This window comes from Astatotilapia calliptera, chromosome 15, assembly GCF_964374335.1.
Source record: "Astatotilapia calliptera chromosome 15, fAstCal68.1, whole genome shotgun sequence".
Lineage (NCBI taxonomy): Eukaryota > Metazoa > Chordata > Actinopteri > Cichliformes > Cichlidae > Astatotilapia > Astatotilapia calliptera.
The window spans coordinates 18004971-18023221 of NC_137436.1; the positions used below are offsets into that span (position 1 = coordinate 18004971).

The 18251-nt window shown below is 40.9% G+C and overlaps 1 protein-coding gene across 3 annotated transcripts; it reads right to left on the reverse strand.

The window, feature by feature from the left end:
* Positions 1-59: 59 nt before the first annotated feature.
* Positions 60-17434, reverse strand: reps1 (RALBP1 associated Eps domain containing 1). Of its 3 annotated transcripts, none has more exons than XM_026194250.2 (20): positions 17238-17434; positions 16705-16874; positions 15281-15404; positions 11966-12195; positions 10985-11147; positions 10076-10206; positions 8363-8525; positions 8219-8282; positions 7294-7448; positions 6639-6760; positions 6160-6240; positions 4859-4946; positions 4241-4342; positions 2653-2713; positions 2254-2452; positions 1972-2166; positions 1442-1531; positions 1135-1292; positions 943-1048; positions 60-847 (listed from the first exon to the last, which is right to left on the reverse strand). In XM_026194250.2, exons 2-20 carry the CDS (start codon positions 16855-16857, stop codon positions 779-781), a joined length of 2454 nt encoding a protein of 817 aa, XP_026050035.1. In that variant the 5' UTR covers positions 16858-16874; positions 17238-17434; the 3' UTR covers positions 60-778. The 3 variants fall into 3 exon arrangements, with proteins under 3 accessions (XP_026050035.1, XP_026050036.1, XP_080146322.1); XM_026194251.2 differs by having other exon boundaries at positions 17259-17395; XM_080290196.1 differs by lacking the exon at positions 6160-6240.
* Between the last annotated feature and the right edge of the window lie 817 nt (positions 17435-18251).

The following is an 18251-nucleotide window of genomic DNA, read 5'->3' on the forward strand; positions in this document are numbered from 1 at the left end:
AACAAGAAATGCCTTCAGAGCACTACAGTAGTAGCACGGATCAAAAAGTGAAAAGAGGAAAAATGTAACCTTTTTTTATAAACCAGAAACTTCTAAGTTTTAGCATATAATGCTCACTTAAAGCACAATTTGCCCGTCTTTACTCTTCCATGTCAATTTCAGTGTAATAAACAAGACCCAACCTGTCGAGTTTGTGACATCAGACGATATTAGAAGGTCTAAAATCTTTATAGGTCGTCTCAGTTCACTTACACAAAAGACGAAAAGAAAACTGTTTCGCCCCCTTTTTAAATTTTCTGCAGGAGTTTGGTGCAGCCGAGTCAAGCATACTGGTGCCAGCCACCAGGAACACAAATGCACAAACAGTCACACAAACATGACAAATACACTCCGCGTTTCTCCTTCAGTCATTCAGAGAGTGATTTAATCAAGACACCAGCAGTTTTATCCTCAGAGCGAACTTGGAGCTGGAGCGCTCTGCCTCTCAGTTTGCCGTCATCCTCCTCACCTTCGCCTCTCTTTAGCAAAAAGTGAAAAGTGCCAGTTTCTAAGATCCCCTCCCACTGGTAAGACTGTGCCCTCAGGTCTGTCCGGTTTACGATTGAGCAGTGTGTGATTGAGCGTGACAGTTTTTAACGGAATGCCCTGAGGCAGGTTGAAGCCTCCGGGAAAAGCCGAGATTGATGGAAGGAAAAGGAGAGGAGGAAGGGAGGAGTCACAACGAGGGCCACAGCCTTGATTCAGATGAACTACAGTAGAGTTGCTCTCCATATGTAGGTTAAAGATGGGAAAAGGGTCTGAGCTGCTCCAGCTGGACTTCTAGAGATATCCTTTCTTCAAGCAGATCCTGGGAAAAGAAAACAGGTGTGAGCAAAGCGGGAGTTAAAAGGAGAACAAAGTCTGTTTGCTAAAACTAGAAAACACTACTAATGTCTTCCATACCTTCAGCTGCTGCTGGAGCTCACTGTTAAGTCGTGCCAAAACAGTGTTTGTCTCCTTGTTCCTTCTGATTGAAGCCTGAATCGCCTTTTTATCCTTTCCAACTGACCTGCAAACAGAGAAATATGCTTTTTCTAAAGTGCTGATAAACACAACGCCCTGTAAAGTGTCCCCAACCAAAGCAAGTTTCTCCACCTGGGAATGGAAGGCTGAGTGGCCAGGACGGCGGCTATGACGTTAGATTTCTGTGGACCGTGCTGCTCGTCCTCCGGCCTCAGCTCGTCTTCAGACTTCAACCTTCGACGTACAGGTTTGGGGGGAGGAGCCAGGGGGCCGGAGGAGCCTTTGGCTCCCTGACGGGACAACAAAGAGTTTACCTCACTTTCACACAGTCTAATAAACAAGTGTGCCTATGAATTTCAGATTGCCTCTTGATGTTCCACACAAACACAAAAAGTTTAAAAACCACTGGTCTTATTGAGTTTAAAGTTCAAAGACGTACAGAGTTGACTGTAGCTGAGGGTCTCTCATCAGCTTGGCCGTCACTCTTAACTGTTCTCAAGGGGCCGGCCCCCTCCGAAGGCTTGTCCCCCTGCGGACATAAACAAACAATGCATGTGAAAGTGAAAGTGTTTACTCAAATGTAACACAACAGCCACAGTTAAGAAATTAAAAGATGCAGATTGCAGATGGTTTGCAACAATAATATTTCATAAGAAGTCTAATATTTAATACTAGAAGACAAAAAAAACAAAAACAAAACAAAAAAACGGTAACATGGATGAAATCTGTCAATCAATGTGTGGGTTTAGAACATTATATAACAAAGGGAAGGAAAACTAAAATAAACAACCAATTGGGGATTTGGGGAAAGAGCAAAAGAAATACATTCAAAAATCAAAAGAATCAATACATTAACATCAACATATTATACACAAAGCCAGACTATAAATGCTATCTCTGAGAAGAACTGATGTTGTCTAGAGGAGCATCATTCTATTTCCAAACCCTGACCCTCCAGGATCGACCTACCTGTCCTGGCTCGATGTGTTTGTCCACCTCTGGTAGGCTTGAGGGCTGCTCAGAGGCTGCAAAGGCCTGAAACTGGCTGAAATCTGCAAAGTTGGGCTGCTGGGGAATCTGCTGTGGGGATGTGGTGGTGAGCACCGCCGCGCCTCCTGGTATACTCTCCGCCTCTACGCGATGCCCGGTGAGTGGTACTGATGTCTGGGGAGGGATGAAAGGGTGTCGTGACAGCTTTCGTAGTATCAAAATCACAAATAATGCCAATGACACATAAAATACTTTTCTTACTTGTGTGGGAAGCGGTCGTGGAGGCACAGCAGGAGGGTAAGCTATCGTAGAGGGTTGGGGTTGTCCTGTGGCAGACGTGGCAGCAAAGGTGCGATTCATGTCCAGAGATGAGGAGCGAGAGTGGGAGGGGTGGGGACGGGGTGGAGGGGGAGGCGGGGCTACCACCTTCAAAGCCTCTGGGGACGTACCCGACTGAGACCTGAGCACATTAATGTTTAAAGATTTACACACAGGATACAGTGCTTTATTTACAACACGATTCATCACAGTTCAGGTCTGGAGTTGATCATTGAACAGAGCTGCAACATGACCAACTGAGTAACAATGTGAGGAAGTAGAAAAACCCAAAAGCATCACTTTCAGTAATTGTCAGAAAGGACAGACAGAAAATGAACGAACCTCTGCCTTGTGATTGGCTCCTGGTCTGAGGTGAAAGAGTCTGAACTGCTGTAACCATCACCTTCATGAAAAGAAAAGAAAAAAACCCCACAAGCATACAAATCATGAGAAAATTAACAAAATGGTAGTTTTTTGTTTGTTTGTTTTTTAATTCTTCCACAAAAAATTGGAATCTTAGTCTGGACTATCAGCAGCTGAACTGAGGTTATGAAGGCACCACCAAGGAAAGACAAATGTGAAATGGTACTAAGATAGTGCCTTTCTACCAAATTTAAGTATTTTCTATTGTATTCACCCAGTTACATGCCAATGGATGCATTTGGGGCAACTTGGGGTTCAGTACTTTGACATGTGGTATGGAGGAGCAGGGATTGGTAGACAACTGTCTCTACCACCTGAGCCACAGACACCTTCCAACATATAAGGGAAAAATACTTCCATTTTTATTTATTTATTTATTTTTAGTCTTGATTTTTGTATGTTACTTTAAAGTATCAAGGGTTTTCTTTTGTCATTAAATCGACTGCTTGCCAGATTTCTATCTGTAATTTTGTTCTTAATGATGTAACCTATGGCTGGGCCATATCATACCGTTCACGGTAATACCAGTATAATGTTGGGCAACGATAAGAAAATGAAATATCGCGATAGAATATGGGTAAAACGCGCATGCGCAGTGCCTTTGTTTTCATACACACATGGCGTAAAAAGCATGGCGACGGCGGAGAATGAGAAGGGCGAAAGTGGATCATTGAATGAAACGGATGAACCAGAATTGGTTTGAAAAAATGCTGCAACTTCAGTGGTGTGGAACTGTTTTAGCTTTCGTCCGTCAGATACACAACAAAGCACTATTTCTGGTAGAGCATGCTAGCGGGCCGTCGTTATTACCGTGTTTTTTGGAAAATACGGCACACTTAAAATCAATCATTTGATTTTTCTGAAAATCGACAGTGCCCCTTATAATCCTGTGTGCCTTATGTATGAATTCTGGTTGTGTTTACTGACCTCGAAACGATTTTATGTCGTACACGGCGCTCAGCAATCTGTCAAATGTTTCAGCACGACTTTGCTAAGCTACAAACCCGCACCGATTGATGGATTGTTGAAGCATTACGACTATCGTAGGCAGGAGGCTCGCGTATTGTGTGTGTATAACCTCTTTTTAAGTTTTGTGGATATTATACATGGTTATGCTGAGGATATGTCGGCCAGTTTCCACTGGAAATGCCTTTTGGTTAAACTGTCAGCAAGGAATTTGCATTTGCACTGTTAAAGTTTTCTATAACTTTAATCCACATAAAAACAGCTGCTTGTTTAAGTGAAAATACATTGCTGGGTTTTTTTGCACTAATAAAGTTGTGGAGTTGTAAAGTATTTTGTCTAGTGTCAATTATATCGTCATCGCAAATTTTCAAATGTATATCGTGATAAATATTTTTGATCATATCGCCCTGCTCTAGTCTGTCCTTAAAATAGAAAGTGGATTAAAATGGCTAAACAAATAAATAACTGCATCATGTGTCGGATGATGTTTTCGGAACACCGTAGTAAAGCTCCCTGCCATAGCAGCTCATCTTTTACTCACCTACAGTGTTGGCAGCTACAAACTTCATGGAGGCGGGTAATTTGGCTTCTTCAGACAGTTCTGGAGGTTTAGCCAGCAGAGGACTGGTAGGATGATTGTGGTCTAAATATTGGAGGAAGGGGGAGATCACAAACAGGGGAAAGTGTTGAAGCAAATGCAGTCAATCAACAGGGAAAATTAAATGTTAGCAATCGGCTGTTAGTTTGGACAAAACGTGCTCAGTTGCAGAAAAACAAAAACATGTATATGAGTAATAAAAGCTCCTGTGAGGCGCTCTTTGAATCATTTCAAATGGTGACCTTTTGGAATTTTATTACTTTCCCAATAGTGCGCACTCTGCAAAGCACAAAGTAAGCTGACTGTATTAGCACAGCTGGATGTTTTCCCACCTGTTACAATATGTTTTTTCTTCAGTATATAAAGAACATACTAGCATGCTTTCTAATGCAATTAGGTCATAATTCTGTTTCAGTCATATTAAAGTTCCTTCACGTTGCTGCCCACAAAAACAGATTTAGAGGTCTGCCTGTTGCTGCACATGTGCAGCAATATCATTATTATTTATTCAACTGTAAGTCAGGATTTGGACAGTCAGTTTAAGGTCAGAGAGTTTCTCACCACTGCCAGTCCTCTTCAGCTCCATCTCCTGCATGTGAATCTTACTGGGCGTCATCCGGATGGGAACTGGGTGAACGATGGCCGTGTCCTGTGGAAAAGAGACACAGAGAGGGTCAAACCGACAGGAAGAAGATAGGTAATTTTTTTTTTTTTTTTTTTTTTTTGCTGCTGGTCCTGTGAGGAGGAAGGGTCAACATGAAAACCTGTGTGGCACTCTTTTAGCTGACATGCTCACTGAGCATCTCATCAAACATGTTTAAATGAGAAGATGTGAAAGACCTGGAAACATATTTTCTAAATAAGCTTTTAAAAAAATAAATAAAAATAAAAGACGTGCCCATACAATTATTACCCCCCCCCCCATCCTAACGACAACTAAAAACAAACAAAAGACTGTTATTGTTTCAAAAATTATTTTCCGCTCCGAGTGTGTTCTTCACAGTTGGACAGCAAAGATCCTATGCACCCATTAAGATTTGGTGCATGGATGGCAGCAGAGAATTTAGCCACAAAAAACAAATTAAAAAAAGAATTTGTGGAGCTGTTTGGGCCTGCTGTCGGTGCAGGATTTTTCCACAGCAGAGAGAGATTTGGGGCTTTTTTTACTCCTACATCAGTGGGGTTACATTTACTTAAATTCTAAATTATTCAAATGGCTAAAAATAACTGTATTAGCCTTACATTCATACACAAACTGACTGCAGAAAATTCAACGGTCAATTAAGACTAACATGGAAAACTTTGATAAATCTAATTTTTGGGAGATTTATAGGTTAAGCTTGATAAGTGTTTTGTTTTTGTTTTTAATCTTGAGTTTCAGCTCAGAATGGGAGTACATAAAAGCAGTCTAAAAACAGATGCACACTCCTGCAATATAAAACCGTATTTGAAGTCAGAGCTATTTTTGGGACAATTATTTGTTTACGGTTTAAAAATTAAAAATACATAAACGTGAAGAACTTTGACTGTTCAAAAGTAAATGCACAACAGAATTGTGCACAACCTTTAGTTCTTAATCATGTGAGGAAAAATGCATCTCTTACAATCTTAAAATGTGATTGGTGGATGTGACTCTAAAGAAAAAAAAAAAAAAAAAAAGGTGATGTCCAATAGAAACTGAGCAAGCCAAATCACAACACACACTTCTATTGCTGATGCACTTAATTGCACTTTGAAAGAACATCATGCAGGCAGTGAGACAGAGAGGACCTGAGAGAGATAGAGAGAAAAAGGAGAGATCTGGAGAGGGTTAATGTCTGTCCATTAATGGTGAAACCATGCATGCTAAGTGATTGACTTACAGGGTCAGCTGGTGCAATGTTAGAGTCAAATTGGGTCAGAGTTTGTGAGCTGGAGGAGCGCTCGCTAAACGTCTCCCACTGCTGCAGGAGACAGACAGACAGTGAGAAAAAACATGTCAGTCAGTCAGCCAGTGCAGTGACATCACACATTTACATCATCAGTCTCAGCCTCTGCCGTGATGCCACACCGACGCGGCATCATCAGCAGGCGTGGAAACAAAACGGACATTGCCGACTTTCATACACAGTCTCAAGAAGTGAGAGAGGAGGTGCTGAATTATCAGAAAATATGTTTGATGATGAATAGGATGACGTGGCACTCGAATTATAATGGATGGATAAAGAGAGAGCAACCTCACTTAATTAACCCTGAGCAATTAAGATGAATCAAACGCAAACGGAGCAAAAGCAAACAGCCTCGAGTTTAGAGGATGTGTAAAAACGACAAATATAGTCATGTGGTGCGTGCACGTTGGAACCTCGTTGCTCTGGTTCATCTCTGGCCAGGCTTGATTGAGCGAAGGCATAGAGGGAGACTTGTTGGGGGTCACCTCTACTGGTGACGCAGAGTATCCAACATCAGCAGTCTGCTCTGGGACTTCTGGAAAAAAAAAAAATAGACACGAGTTAAATACACATAAATAAACTAAAAAAATCCACACAACATTACTTTTGGTTGGGATTCTTCAAAAAGATGAACTTCAGAGAAGAGCTTGAGATAAAACATTTTTTTCATGCAGTCAAAATGCCAACTACATTTAACCATCAATGGCAAAAATCGTGAAACTTCAAAGTGCAATCGTTTCTGCTTCTGAGTATTGCATAAGCACATAAGAAAGACTATTTCTCTGCTGTTTTCCTGATATGTAAAAAACAAGGTCAACACTGAATTATAACACTTGATAAACATGTTTGTTATGGCTATCAGCAACTGAGTCAATGTCAAGTTAAAAGAGGGCAGGAGAACACAAAACTGTGTCCTGAAAAGTGCAGCTCAGCCCAAAAATCAGTTAACTACTTCCAACATGCGGGTTTTGCACAATAGCGCTGTTACCCTAGGTCTAATGAGGTGTGAGATAAGAAAATGAATAAAGGGTGCAGCAGAGAGAGGAAGAGAGAGGCAAGCCTGAGCACCTGCTGAGTCATCGAGGTCAATCAGCTTTGGCATCAGGCTTTCAGGAAGCTTCTCGGGGAGGTCGTAGCCATTCTTCCTGGCCACAACTAAGTGAAAGGCAGCGCAGAATTCATCCAGGGTCAGCGCTCCATCTTTATCAAAGTCTGACAGCTCCCTTTAAACACACATTAGACAGTAAGAATATCATATCATATACGGCATTACAGCAGACATTGAATCTGATCCGACTTGCCCATTTACATGCCGCGTTTGCTGCTTAGAGCTAGTGATACTAGTCATTATGAATCCTGTCAAAACAAGTTGTGTCAACTGACACTGCACGCTTCTTTGGAAATAATCCCATAAACAGGAACTGACAACTTGTTTTTGATGAGCTCGATTAGCCACAAACGTCTTACTCATCAGCAAAATAAAGCCAGGTTGGTTTGGAGTTAACAAAGAACTGGTGAAACACATTTTCTTTGCACCAACTACATATGGTCAAACCTTTTGTCTTTGTTGATGTTTGGCATTTTTTTTTAGTAAAAATTAGTCTTGAAGTTTAACAGTTAACCATATCCAGGTTGCACATGCTGTCCGATCAGTGATGATACATTCTGATAAAGAGCAAAGAAAAGCTTCTTGGTGTTTTTAGGATTAACTGCCACACACTGCACTTGTCTAAAAAGTAAATAAAGCTTTTACTACAGCTTCCTATTAAGTTTTATAAATATGAAATTAGGGATCTTTCAATAGAACAAAGGAGCACTGGTGCAAAGATCAATGCCCATCCTGCTCTAACCTACAGCATATCCGCATGTCAAACTGTTAAATGTGGCCATCAACTCCATTCAGGTGATGAACGCGTGTTTATGGTGCCCTTAATTTCCCTTAGATACACAAACACACACAGAGGCCATAAATAGCAGAAGAGCAGTGACTCACCAAATATGTGACAATTCTAAAATCGGTAGCTTTGATTTAGTGAAGAACTCTTTTGCTGCTGAACCTGAAACACGCAGAAACCACAGTTTATTAATAACCCATGTTTTATCCTGATAGCACGTGTGTGTGTATTTTTGTTCCTACCAGGTATGAAGCCAGTGAGGTCAGGCTGAATTGTTTTAAACTGGTTAATGTAATACTGCCTCTGCTCGTCTGTGATCTTCCACGGATCATCGTACGTGCTGGACTGTCGCTGGATCTCATTGGTCGTTGCAGCTGAGGCTACTGTTCGTATTGTTGTGCTTTCCTACGAGAACCCATTTACAGAAACATTTAAGAAAGACGAGCATAATTAAGTATTAAGAATAACACTTTAACCTATGCAAATCCAGCTTCTTCACTGTTAGTATGTACAGTGCGTGTCTCCCTGGCCCCCTACTCATACATACAAACTTGGCACTACAAGAAATCAAACCTTTAAAGAATAATATTCAAAACTGAAACAAAACAATGGTTACAGAACTTTCAGCCTAAAGTAGAACTGACTTTTTGCTTGTTAGCTCAGAACGACAAGAAGAAACTAAAAGAGGGCATGATGTGTACCTATAATTAGACAGTGGGTACAGAGGCCTTTGCCTGAGAAATGTCACAGAAGCTGCTCATGTTTCAGTCAAGCAGCAGCGTTTGCAGATAAAGTACTGATACAAGATGCTGGCTGACATTCAAGGCCCGATTGTGGTTACTGTGATATCTCGTGCTTTATGTTTGCAGTTTCTGATGGCAGACATTTGCATCACATTTTCCAGCTAAAATACTCTGTGTGGTCATCTTGTAACTTGCTGATCTATTAATGCTCTATTGAACTGTATCACCTTCTCTAGGTCTGTATTGTGAGGGTGTACATGTGTCCTTTAATTTATAGCCTCACTTTGCTGTCTTCTCGTCCCATCTCTGCATAGTGATTGGCTAATGGTGGTAAAGATAGAATAGATCCAAAATATTTCTGAGCATTTCAGTGTTTTTATATTGGCAATGATTGACCTTAATTTTATCTCAGCTCACTTAGTAAGTGCAAAATGTCAAAAACTCCAAAAGTGGTGATTGTTGTTACTAACTGTGGGCTACACACTACCAAATACACACACAACACAAGAGTGTTGAGTAGTTATGTTTTTAGGGGTTGTTTTTTTTACCCAAATCAAATGTTTGTTTGTTTGTTTTTTATATATATGGCCACGATTCACCTTATAGCTGTTTGGTTTAGTTCAAGGATTTCACTGGTGAAAATGAAAAAACTCATTTCCGTAATCAGAGCCCTTATTTAAAATAGTGGGTGTTCACTGTATTGTGAAAAAGAAGATTTTCACAGGACTATATGCTGTTTTGTGAAATCTGAACAAACGGCAAGACTTCTGGAACAATGACAGATAAAGCTCAGCCTAAACTTGGTCACGCAACAGGACAATGATCCCAAGCAGAGCAGCAAATCTACATTAGAATGGCTGAAAAAGAGAAGAATCATGGCGATGCACTGGCCCAGGCAAAGTCGAAATCTCAACCTGACTGAAATGTTGTGGCGGGGCCTTAGGAGAACCGCCCATAAATGAACTTCAAACTGAAGCAATATTAACAACATTGGGCCAAGTTTCAGCCACAATGATGTGAGAGATTGACAAAAATCATACGGCAACCCATTACTTCACATTATTGCTGCTGAAGTACTGAATCAGTGTAGTGTATCCAACATCCAACTAGCGCCTTGTAATTTAAGATGGAACGCTGATGTGCATCTTTCTAGCTTGCTTGTATAATGAAGCCTGTTGCAATAGGAAGCGAGTCGAACCAACAGCGCTGTACCTGGACTGATGATGGATGCATTGCTGGAAGCGTGCTGGAAGGCGGTGTGTCCGCTGTAAAACTGACCCAACTCTCCTGACCTGGAAGAGGTGGTGAGTGGGACGGCCACATGCCATCGCCAGCCACTGGACCTGAAAGGAGAAGGACAGGAAAGTATGTTTTTGCAAGTAATGTTAATTAAGAAGTTTTGTTTTCATACCATTCTTTGTAATATCTCAACTACTTTTTATGCTGGAAAAAAACAAAAAAAAAGCAGGCACAATTACTTTGGTCCCCTAATGACAAACTGCAGCAAGTGTCTGTGTCAGCAAATATCATTAACAGCATGTAGGCGCTGCAAACAACAGGAAGTGGTACAAACGACAATTTATCACTGGAGTAAAAGCTAAAAGCAACTTTTACCACACTGTCACTTCTGTTTGCCCTTAGAGATGTTATTGTTATCATCTGCTGCTCGTGAGTGCTTGCAAGTGAAACCCCTGTCACATGCATTACCTTTTTTTTCTTTATTGAGGGCAAAAAAGAAAGAAAAAAAGCCATTTTAACTCAAATTGTTGCCACTTTTCTTTCTCTTTGTCCTTATTTTCATTATCAACAAATTTGCTCATCATCATCTTAAATAATTATTTAGTCTATAAAACATCTGAAAAGATTTGAACATTTTCCAAGATGAGTCCAGAAGCCCCACGTGCCTGGCATTCAGACCTTCTGTTTACGATGGGCACCCAATCAGAAGATGGGTCAAGGGATGATTTGCATCCGTATAAATAATAAGGATTGCTTTGAACTGTGAATGGAAATAAATGCAAATGCAAAGCTACTCAAGCAGAGTCTAAGATTAGAAATATGTTGTTGGAAATAGGCAGAATAGTTCTCCTTTTGAGAAACTATCATTAAGAAGTGGGTCACCTGTTTGTGGTTCTCTGAACTGCGTCCACACGGCTCCAGTTGCTGCCACCACAGGTTGTCGCTCTGCGTTTCCTCCACTGTGTTGCCGCTTGTGCTTCCTCCAGGAATGAGGTGAGGTTGGGGGAGACTGGTGAGGGGAGACTACTGGGGACGTTGGTTCAGGCTGGTGACATATTAAAAAAAAGAAAAAAAAAACAAACCGATGAAATAAACAAGCAGTTAAAAAGACATTTAGTACACATATAAGGAATCAGCAAACTTTAATAAGCATGATTTGAAGGTGGTAGTATTACTGCTTTAAAACAGTTCAGTGTTTTGGGCGTTAACCTTTAGATCACATCTAATACACAACAAGACGTCAATCTTCAACACGCCACATCCAAACCAAGACCAATAACTGCTACATCAATCAGTTCTTATCTGCATCATCACAGATAAGGGATGCTGAAGGAACTAGTGAATGATTATGCAGCACATACAAGTTAAAACTTGCGAAAGAAATCTAAATAACTGACACACGTGTCAACACACTTAAGTCCGCAGCAGAAAACTTCAGAAAGGAATGTATTCAAACATCAAAGTCCTTCCAGAGGCAAGTCTTCCCACTCTGGACACTTATTTGCAGTTACTTTGAAGCAACATTGACTTTAATTTCAATGAGTCATGGACACATAAAAGCGACAAAGAAATTCACCACTCGAATCTGGTAAAGATCACTTAAAAATTTCATGACTTTTCCCCCAAATGGAGGCTTTGAAAAGAATTTATCATTTCCACCACCACTTTGTTGCTCTGCTATAGATTTCAATTCAAGATGCTTTGAGTGTCCCTTTTAATGTCTCTGTCAAGTATACACAGGAAAAACACAGGAAACACAGCAGCTTATCTCCAAGTAACCACTGGGTTCAGTTGTTCAAAGAAATATTAAGTTTGTATACAATCGTCCCTGCAACATCGATTCTTGCATTTGCTACTACCAACCTGTGATTCTATAGTAGTTGCCAGGGGCTGAATGACCTCGTGGACAGGAAGTGAAGTGGATGAGGGATGTCCTTTCTTGTTCTGGTGACCCCTGCCAGGTGGCCTGGGTATTACTGCAGTACCGGGGGCAGGGTACAATCCCTGACTGTCGGGATCTTGGTACAGTGCAGCATGTCTCGCTTCTGCCTCATTCTTCCCCACCACAAACCTTGGCAACGGTAGATCCTTGACTGTCAAGACACAAATTAAATTCAGTTTCAATATTTGTTCAGCAGCAGCTGAAAACTTCAGTGCACTAGAGTCCAGAAGTTGCTTCTGGCTTTCGAGAGAGAAAAACCGACTACTGACTCCGTAGATTTCCCAGAATCCTTGTGCCTGCTGCAATCAGCTGACGTTTATAGGGTTTGGAAAGAGAGTAACTGCTGTAAAATGGGAACAACAGTATACCTTTCAGAAAGAGCCGTTTCCTCAAATAGAAAATGAAACACACTGCCACACCGAGTGTATGTTTGCTGTCTCTTAACTCTTAATGCTGAGGACTTAAAACAAAGATCTGTGATAAACAAACACAGGAATACAGTCCGTGCCAGCATGCCTGCTCTAAGACTGAAAATTTCTACCACACTGTAGCTTGCCCATTTTTGTTTTTCTTTTTTTCCCCCTTGGGGAATGTATTTTTTTCTGTTTGCTCTATCTTACAATGCTAAAGACACCTTTGAAAAAATCCTGGATCCAGACCAAATCAAACGTTAATCCCTTCTATGTTGGGTCAACCTCTGCTAAAAAACTAATGCAAATCTGTCTCAGGCAAACCAATCCAATCTCAAGGAGGTAAAGACGAGCGAGGCAGGACTTTCTAAACTCCACAGTTATTTAAAAAAAAAAAAAAACTGATTCAAAAATTCAACGTGTGCCACAAAACTATGGTTGAATGAAGAGGGGTTTGTAGTTTTTAGGCAGCCTCATTGGCAGATACTGAACTGATACTGGTACTAATATTGTTAACCCTAACCCTTTCTACTGGTGTTTATGGCTTTCTCAGAGAGTGGGTAAGCAAACAGACCCAAGACCAAGACACCCAAATAAGCTAATCCTGTTGTATATGACCCCACTATGGTTTCAGTGACTCAGCAACAAATTGATTAGCTAGTGGGAAGAAAGTGATCTGGATTTTTTTTGCCATACATTTTTTTCTTCCTCCACCAAAAGTACAAGTCGTTTGCTGCTTCAAGCATTGTGAATATGAGAATCTACTTTTAAGAAAAATAATCAGTTTTAACAAAAGGTTGAAATTTCCTTTAAACCTACTAACAATATCCTCTTATATCTCTAAGTTAAGTCTGGTTAAAAGAATTGTTTCACCACAGGATTATTATGTGCAGCGCTCTGTCTTTTAGTAAGCACACAGAAACCAAACCACCGCCTTTGCTTCTGAACGCCTGTATTATTACCCCAAAAGCCTCCGCTCCAGAAATAACTTTCTATTTAATATTTTGGAACAACTGTGGTGACTTCAAGCTTTCTGAAAGCACTGAGTAAACTAAACATTTTTTCCAAATCCTGTAATTAACTGTCTACTTCTGAGAAAGCACCAACTTTACAAAGAGAGAGTTGAGGGCGAGGTTTACCGAGCTCAAACATCCCTAAATCTTTTGTTAGAAGGAAGTGACTTGTTTGCTTCCTCATATTGTTGTCAAATTATGAAATCGATTTTGCAATATATTCAGGCCAAACTGATCATGTTGCATAGAGGATGAGTGTGACATCGTGCGCCGCGTTTTTCCTTATCTTTTTCCTCGAGAGAACTCAACAGGGACAAATAGAAAAGCGCAATTTTGCAGTCAAACCCACCACGGCTTCATTGTTTACTTAAGATAAATAGGGAAGTCATCGAAACAGCTCATACTATTACAATCATCTGGTGACACAAATAAATGGCCAATACTATTCCAATCAGCAATGTGATGCCATCTGCCCCATCAACTAATCAAGATGAGCCATTTTTCCATTTAAAATGTTCTCTTTTTACAGCTTACTTTTAATGTACCAGTGTTTATTTTCCCAGTTTTAGAAACACAGGGTTATGAGACACCCTATGTATCAAACATCCAGCGTATGAAATAGATTCTCCAAAAGCTAAAAAGTTCCTTTTGGATTCTTCTGGATCAGACAGCAATTGTTTGTTTTCTTTACATAAATACATTCTCTAATTTGATCCATTTTCATTTAATTTCAGAGGGAGGCAGTCGTAATAGTGAAGACGCAAGGAGCAAAGGCAGTCACAGAGTGAATGAGTTTAAATGCCTGGGTTCAAACCTCTAAAGCGACAGACAGCGCACAAGAGAGGTGAAGAACAGAGTGCAGTCAGGGCAGAGCGGGTAGAGACGAGTGTCAGAGGCGATTTGTGACAGAAGGATAGGCCCAAGAGTTAAACTGGAAAGTTTACAGGATGGTAGTGAGACCGGTTATGACGGAGATGAAGGTGGCAGACTTTTTTCCTCATGAGTGACAGGATTAGAAATGAGTACATCAGAGGGACGGCTCAGGTTGAGCAGTCTGGACAAAGTTAGAGCGGTAAGGCTGAGATGGTTTGGACATGTGCAGAGTAGGGATAGTGGATACAGCCAACAAAGGATGTTAACTATGGAGCTGCTAAGCAAGAGGAAAAGACAAAGAGGAGTTTTTTCATGGACGTAGTGAAAGAGGACATGCAGAATTTTGGTGTGACAAAAAAGGACATTAGGAATAGGGTGGGAGCCCTGCAGGGATCAGGCATAAGAAGAAGAATCTGATTTGTGTCTATGAATGTAAAGAGTCCTTCCAAAAGCTCTATTAACCATATCTGGATCTATCCCAAAAGTTACTCGCTTATACAATGGCCCAAGACTCAAATGTGGTAAAAAAAAAAAAAAAAAAAAAAAGTATTAAATAATCCTGCTAACATACAAAGAAACAGCTTTAAAAAAAACATGAGAACATGCTTGTATGAAAATCTTAAAATACACTGCACCACATGCATGCAGTTCTGAGATAAATACCTTTTTCTTATCAAAAAAACCTTTAAGACTCTAATTGACAAATGATAGCTCTGCCATTAAATGTAATTGATTGGTGATGAAGAGAACAGCTGTCTGAAATTCATGAAACTCATTTCTAACCTGAAACATTTTAACTAGCCTGAGAACAACAGTATATCTCTATATAACCAAAGTCTAAAAGTACTTCAGAGAGGACCTAGACCACAATTGTGTAATGGTATTGTTTAGAAATCAATGCACAACAATGACAATGACTCACTTCGATTTATGGACTCACCCGAGTTGAGGCTCTCCACCCTCAGAGGCAGCCCTGACTGGGCGATGGCGATGAGCTTCAGAGCGATGTAGAACTGGCTCCGACCGAAGTGACCCAGCCGAGTGGCTCCACATAGCTCTGTGATCTAAACCCACGCACACAAGGACAAGGGAGAACAGTTAACAACATTGTATTCATCTGAAAGAGCAGCTTTTTCCTCTAAGCAAACATAGCATCCAAGTAATAAAAAGGAGAATAAACAACAGCTATCGTTTAGTGTCTGTTTAAATTATCCGATGAACTGTTCCCTTAAGAATGGTCTCATCTGCCATGTTCACAAGCAGATGTCCAGTGTGTTCTATGCGTAAAAAGTCTGGTTATCATGTTTTGTAGTCCTTTACAAAACAATGAAACGGCCTTCTACACACAAAAGATAAAGTGGTTAAAAGAAACAACTGAAACCTCAGGATTAGTACTACTGGTAAGATTTTATAACATGAGGATAACTGTTTAAGAGGGTGCCCTTAAGTGCTGCGAGTCACTCAAAAAAAAAAAAAACTGCCACAGCTGACCAGCGATCCTTTTCTTGCTGATGAGGGACTTTATCCAAGTATGACTGGATACAAAGCAGCAGTGACTTTTCTCAGCCTGTTACAACATGACACTGTAGCAGTATGTGTCTCACGGGCCAACACAGAGCTCAGTGTAGATTCTGGAAGTGGTAGGATTACAACGCTCCTTAATTCTCCCACCACACAGTCCCCCCCCCCCTCTTGACCTTGAAAAGGATGCTGACTCACAAACTGCAAATATTGGCCATGCTGAGAGATCTGGAGTCACAAGAATGGGCTGCTGCAGTTTAACTGGCTACTCATGACTCACAGTTGTCAGAGCAGGGACACTCTGCAATCTGACCAAGAAGGCAATCCGTATTTGAGGGTTAATAAACAAAGTCTCCACTTCTGTGGATCACAGGCGTGCAGGCACAGGCATTTCCACCATGTTAGCCAGTAATGAACAAAAAAGGCAGATGTTGATGGAGGGAGAAGACAGGAAAGAGTGGGCAGCAAGAGCAATGAGAAGTATTTAGTGCGTTAGATACACAGTTCAACACATACCCACAGAAAGGTAACTGAAGAGGGCATGCCAGCTTTTATTGCATGTATAATATGTCAGTTAGAGAAAAAAAAACTCAATAAAGAAATAAATTGTGTGAGTTGTCTACCTACTCTGTTTAGCTAAGGCTAACATTAGCCAGAAGAAGGTGTGTCTCTCTTGCTGCGCAGCTCTGCTAAGCACCCGGGCTAAATAACCACAACGACACTGGCTGACAGGACAGCTCCAACAGTCAGCCTGCCAGCCAAGTTTACCAAAAATCCCCCAATGGCCCTTCGTTTCACGCACACCTTCACAGTCTGAATGATAACACGGTTACGCTAGCTTACCTGCAGGACAACTTCGCTGGGTAGCTGGGCCGCCCGGAAAAGGTCAAGAACTCTCCCGTTGGAAGCCACTTTTTTAGTGTTGTCCGTGTCACAGTAAACGAACAAATCCGAGTAATATTTCTGCTCGACATCACTCAGCGTTAGACTTTCCATCGTAGTACCAAATGAGCCTGAAAAGAACACAAGTTGGCTGTTGATTAGCCCTTAGCCAATGGCTGGGGCAGGATCCAAAAAATGGGCGAGACTTCAGGATCCCAACTTAGCTAAGCCGAGCTAACGTTGAGGTTAGCTGTTGTAATGATGTTCCCAACGCGCCTTATCCCAATCTCTGTAAACGTCCCTAATACTGTGTACCAAGCAGGAGCCGATCCCAACTCGAATATTCAAATAAAGGTTGCTTTCACACAGTTAATAACTTGTTGGGCCAGCCAAGCCAAGTAGCCAACAGCTGGCTAGTAGTGCAGCGGGCTAACAGCTACCTTGAATCAAAGTCAGTGGCACTAACGTTAGGCTAACTAGCAAAGTGCGTCTACCTCCCCGACCCGGACATCTACCGCCGTGATCTCACGTTACAGCACTTCTTCTCGCTGTAATCCGTTACAGGAGGGTGTTTCTGCCCTTCACTAGAAACACATTCCTCTGCGGGGCCGTCAGAAGTAAAGTTTCAGGGTCTCTTGGTTCCTTCCTCCAGTGATCATAGCCGCCATTCCTGCCACCAGTGTCAAGTCACGCGGAGTTAAGAGGAGACTTCCGGTCCGAGTCTTCAGATTAAAGAAAAACATAGCGTTCACTCAGAAGCATCTAGTTTTATAGATTGTATACATGTATTATTTTTTATGTTATTTTTTATAAAATATCATTTTGTGCTGGAAGAGTAAACTACATATAACTATACACTTGACAACTTTTGTATTCACTTCGCCTGCAGTTCAACTATTTTAATATTTTCATAGTGATTTAAGTTAAATTATTGTTTTGCCATTAAAGTACCAACATTTTTAGGCCTTTGAAAGAATATAAGAACTGTATTTTGATTTTACAATTTTCACTGTAATTGAACTTTTTTGAAGTCCCCTTTTATTTTCTATTTCTTTATAAACCTGTTACAACCAGTTGATGAGAAAAGGTATTTGCCTCCTTCCTTGTCACACTTAACTTAAATGTTTCACATCAACACACACATTTTGTTAGACAAATATAACAGGAGTAAATATACACTGCAAACTGTAAGTGATGGAATTCTGCTCTTTACCAAAAAATCCTGAAGGAGATTGTCCAACCATCAGTTTGTTCAGTTCTTGCGTTATGCAGCAGGATAATGATCCAAAACAATTGAGCAAGTCTGCTTCTGAATGGATTAAAAAAAATGAGGGTTTTGGTGTGCCCTACTCAAAGCCCAGACTTAAACTTGAGATTGGGATTCTTTGGCATGACCTTAAAAAGGCCATTAATCCTCAAAAACCCTTCAGTGTGGCTGAATTATAACACAAGCACAAAACAGTTGATCAAAATTCCTCCACAGAGGCGTGAAAGCCTCATTGCCAGTT

Bases quoted from the DNA above. Each gene is read 5' to 3' on its own strand.
- reps1 (XM_026194250.2), bottom strand. From the start codon at position 16,857: ATGGAAAGTCTAACGCTGAGTGATGTCGAGCAGAAATATTACTCGGAT. The intron at 7,449-8,218 runs GTGAGTCACTGC...GTGTGTTTAAAG, and splicing joins TTAGAATTGTCACATATTTG to GGAGCTGTCAGACTTTGATA. The intron at 2,714-4,240 runs GTGAGTAAAAGA...CTTTTCATGAAG, and splicing joins TGTAGCTGCCAACACTGTAG to GTGATGGTTACAGCAGTTCA.